This window comes from Palaemon carinicauda, unplaced genomic scaffold, assembly GCF_036898095.1.
Source record: "Palaemon carinicauda isolate YSFRI2023 unplaced genomic scaffold, ASM3689809v2 scaffold349, whole genome shotgun sequence".
Classification (NCBI taxonomy): domain Eukaryota; kingdom Metazoa; phylum Arthropoda; class Malacostraca; order Decapoda; family Palaemonidae; genus Palaemon; species Palaemon carinicauda.
This window is the reverse complement of record NW_027171172.1, coordinates 70,001-75,000: the sequence shown is the minus strand read 5'-3', so window position 1 is coordinate 75,000 and position 5,000 is coordinate 70,001. Positions and strand designations below refer to the sequence as shown.

The 5,000-nt window shown below is 31.4% G+C and overlaps 1 protein-coding gene across 1 annotated transcript in view; it reads left to right on the top strand.

The window, feature by feature from the left end:
• The window catches only part of LOC137636655 (uncharacterized), a 24,091-nt gene that overhangs the window by 6,091 nt on the left and 13,000 nt on the right, over positions 1–5,000 (top strand). Inside the window, exons 2-6 of the mRNA XM_068369049.1 lie at positions 2,623–2,652; positions 2,837–2,869; positions 3,399–3,470; positions 3,728–3,793; positions 4,449–4,565. Of these exons, the coding sequence (XP_068225150.1) occupies positions 2,623–2,652; positions 2,837–2,869; positions 3,399–3,470; positions 3,728–3,793; positions 4,449–4,565 (318 nt within the window). The remainder of the gene's footprint in view (positions 1–2,622; positions 2,653–2,836; positions 2,870–3,398; positions 3,471–3,727; positions 3,794–4,448; positions 4,566–5,000) is intronic.

Here is a 5,000-nt window from a genome sequence, read left to right as displayed (position 1 = left end):
AAAAAAAAAAAAAATATCAGTAGAACAAACTCTTCTAAACAAACCAGAAAACCTACTCAAGTAACTATAAGGCGAGGACAACCATCAAGAGAACCCAGAAGCAGATCGATCAAAAAGACAGGAAATTGATGTGGAATAACACAGTAGCCCGAAAAAAAAGTTATGTAACAGAATGACTACAGGATAATGAATGTAATGAAGATAGAAGAGATAAGCAAAGTATCCCTGATATCATGACTGACTATAAAAACCAGCAGAAGAGAATTCCTAACAGGAGAGCACCAGACCTGAAAAAGTTCATGGCTTCTGGCATAGAAACTTTAGAAATTTACAAACAAAAATTTGAAACCTAGAAGCAATTGAATTAATAACAAAGATAGGACTTTTCTAATTCAAAAAGATAAAAACAATGGTAATATACCAAGTGACTACATACTATTTACCTGCCTACTGGTAATGTGGAAGCGGCTAATTGGTACTACTATTAAATGGCTCTACATATAGCTGGAGGGAAAAAAAAAAACATCCCTGCAAGCAAAATGGATGTAGAAGAGAAGGAAGAAGCATGAAAGACCAGTTAAGGATAGAAAGAGAGGAAATGAAGGAAAGTAAGAAAGGGAAAACCAACCTTATTATATCAGGGTTAGACTACTAGAAAGCCTTCGACATAATGCCACACTCATGGCTGACAAAATGCTTAAAGATATATAGTGCAAAGAGTTACACTATCAACTTCCTCAATTATAAAATGCACAACTGGAAAACAATACTTATATGTTCTGTAAAACGACTTGCAGAGGTTAACATCAGACGGTGAATTTTCCAAGGGGACTTACTATTCTCAATACTGTTCGTAGTAGCTCTGTTCCCCATTACAAGAGTGCTTGAAAAGACTGAAGTTTGGTACCAACTGAAGAAAGTAGGCAATGTGATATACAACCTGATGTTCATATATGACAGTAGGCTGTTAGGGAAAGATACTAATGAAGTAGACATGCTAATCAAGACAGTTGAAAATTATCAGGAGACATCAAGATGGAGTTTGGAATAAAAAAGTGTAGCTCAGTTAATATAAAGAGGTTTAAAGGTTGCTCACCGATAGCTGAGGTAAGGGAGAGTGACATTGCCCAATGAAGCAGGAGGATACCCTAGAGACTGACCATATTACATATGATCAGCGCTCAAGCCTCCTCTCCACCCAAGCTAGGACCAAGTAGGGCCAGAAAATGGCTGCTGATGACTCAGCAGATAGACATATAGGCTTCCCCATCCTTAGTTCACAAGGATGGTGAGGTTGCACCGACCAAAGGAACTAACAAGTCTGGGCAGGACTCGAACCACAGTCTGACAATCACAAGGAAAAAATGCTACCTCCAGGCCACCACAGCCTTACTGAGCACAAGAAAAGCATGACACTATTTTAACACAAAAATACATTTGCCAAAATTGCAGAGTATTTATACAACAAGTCAGAAATTAAAATCTTTTGTGTTGACATTCAAAGACTAAAGAGTCTCTAGCATTTTTATTAAGTAAAACACACACCAGTATTTTAAGATAATTATTTCTATTCTCAGATATGCAGCAGAAACTCAGGACTCATGAAAGTAATTTTGGAGTAATCTTCCAAATATTAAGAGTAAATTGATATCTATATGTATATTTTTTTTTTTTCATAATCACTATAATTGTATAAGATAATTTGCTGCATAATATTTGAATACAATATACGTCCATAATATTTTTTTTTTTCCACAGCTTCATCATGAACTAGAAAATCTAAAAGGTGATTGCTATTCCAACATTTTTTTTCGTCTTACTATTCGTATATCATGTTGATGAGATATTTTTAGAAAAGTCTAGAATTACCATCAAAATTTAACCTTTCTTTGGAAAACTTTATCGTTGAGATCATCAACTTTTAGAATAGATAATAGATTTCTGACATTACAATTAGTATTTTGTTGTCTTTTCATAACTTGTAGCAGTAAACAACGAAGAATCCATGGATAGTAAGCATTACCATCAGATGTGAATAATATTTGAAAAAGAAGAAAGATGTAAAGATGTACTCTATATGAAAAAATTATATTTTTGATTATCCCTCTTAGCATTTAATTATAGACAGAACATTTTTACATGTAACATGTAATTAATAATATTATATAAATGACTTTATGTAAGTAATTATTTCTGTTGGGTATTTGTTTAGAATTTCTAACTTTCGCTGAAATGGGGTAAGGTTTATTAAGTAAAAAATGGTAGAGAAGAAGATCTTTAGAAATATATTATAATTACAAGGAATAATATTTAGATCCACATGGAAATCACTAAGTATCTTCACACATGGAGAAAACACATCAAATTATTTCTCTTTCCTTTTCTAAGTATTTTTGTTATAAATTCTAGTTTATTTTCAGAAAATCTACACTAACATTCAATGAAGTGCTTCTTTCCTTGGATCAAATTTTCAATCCATTTATAATAACTATTGTCTTCGTCTCTTGAATATCTTTTTCTGCTGAGAAGATCTTGCATATGATTTCATTCTCTACTTAAGTAAGGTCATTTGATGCATCATATTTGATGTCGATTATGATTCGTAGTTCTTTCTTTTTTCAGAACTTCATCATGAACTAGAACATGTGAAAGGTACTTGTTATTAAAGCTGTTTGGTTGATTTTGATATTTTTATTTTTTTCCTATTTCGGGATGAGGTATTTTTAAAAGAATCAACAATTAACATGAAAGTTTAATCTTTATCTTTAAACGTTATCTTTGTGATAAACAATTTTTAATAGATATTACATTAAGTATTTTGTTTTCTTTTCCTCAGGTGTAGCAATAAACAACCGAGAATATTTGGAAAGTAAGTAATAATATCACATATTATGTACCCAAGAAGGGGAAATATTTAAAACAGATAAAATATGCGCAAGTCTATCTCGTAGGCTTTATATATATATATATATATATATATATATATATATATATTATATATATATATATATATATAATATATATATATATATATATATATATATATATATATATATATATATTTTTTTTTTTTTTTTCTTTTTTTAATTACTCCTTGCCTTTAAACATGAACTTAAGATTTCACATGTAATAGGTATTAGATAATATTACCTAAATGACTTTCATTATGTAAAAGATATTTATGTTGGTTATTTCTTCAGAATTTTTAATTTTCTCTGGAATGCAGTAAAACAGTATATGGAAAAAAAGGTCTTTAGGCAGCTATTTCAGGAATCAATAAGTATCTTCACATACAGTAGAGCATAGAGCGACCGTATGTGAATTAATTCTCTTCTCTTCAATCATTTTTTTTTTTTCTGCAAAGAATATCTTACAACTATTCTCCTCCTCTACTTCAGGGCTCAGCCAAGAGACCGTGCAGTGTCTCAGAGGGGAAGATTTGGAACAATTGACTAATGTATCAGCAGCAGGTAATTTTTGTGAAGTTAGTGATAATGGTTCTTTAGACGTATAGTTCAAAGAATATTAAAATGACACGCTTATGATAACACAATTGGGAATATTTGCGATTATTTCCCTGATCAATATCCTTATTTTTTCTTGTTCATTTACTTTATTAACTACCTGTTAGAGAAGAGCCCCGTTTCTTTCTTCATCAATAAGAGAAGATTTAAGAGAGCACAATAAATGCAATACTTCGTCCAAGGGATTATTTTTCTCTCCCCAGCCCATCAAGAGATGAAGTCTTTTGTTCACGAGCAGATGTCTGGAGTCATCTCTTTGGCAGAAAAAGGTAAGTTAATAATACATTTAAAGCATTAATCGCTCCATATAATTCCTCACCTTACCTCGCCAGCTAATTATCTTCCTCTCTCTCTATCTTACCATATTATCTATTAGGTTCCTCCAATGCTCTTCTCATATCTTAACAATATGTATCCACACCATCTCAGTCGTGATAATCTTATCATCTCAATAATCAGTACTATGCCCCTCATTCTTCTTATTTTACCATTTTCTCATTTTTTTAAGCAGTAAAATTCCATAATTACCTCGAATACTTTCCTCTTTTAAGTTTGGATTACTTTTTTCTACTCACAGCCCATATTTCCTTTCTAATATTAACACTGGCCTCATTATTGTGTTATTAGATATCGGCATTTAGCTTGAAAAAGTGATGACACCAATGAAATCAAGTAAACCTTTAGAACCTTAAATTATCAGGAAAATCTATTCCTTATGACTCTCTAATTTAAAAAGAGAAATTCTTTAATGCTCTGTACCTTATTGAAAAGAAAAAAAAATATAAGCCAAGTTATTAAGTAGAACTATAATTCAATTTCACAGTAAATTTTTTTTTAGCTGATTGAAATAATATTGAAGTCAACGTATTAGCTAGATATATAACTCAATGCAAAATTAATTAAGGTAATGTTTTCTTACACCAGACGAGTGCTCAGAAGGAAGACTCCCTTGTGGAAAGATTGGCATCGGCTTAAATACCGTCTTAAGCTGCAACTGTTCTTGTCCTCCTGGTTTCACTTGGGATGGTTCACAATGTATAGGTAAGACTTTATATTGTAATTTCTAAAGAACTATTTTCCTTTACATCTGCAGATTAGTCTATCTTGAAGATATGATTGATTTCATCTATGTCTTTGTTCAATTTGTCAATCTTTCACTCTTTCTTAGTTCTTTTTTTTCCGGATTTATTTTAGAACTTTTTTCCTGTTTAATGTTTCATTGTCTCATGCATCATTTTCACAGTCACTTTTTTATCATTATTGATGTGATATTTCTTTTTGTATACCATGATTACTAAATCTTCTACATAAGGGTGAGGGAGATGTGCAATAGTGTTGTAATTCAAGGGGTATTAGTTTGTTGAGTGTAGTTGGAGAAGTGTATTGTAGAGTACTGATTAATAGGATTAAGGATAAAGCAGATAATTCAATCTCAGAAGTACAAGGTGGTTTTAGAAGAGGTAGGGGTTGTACGAA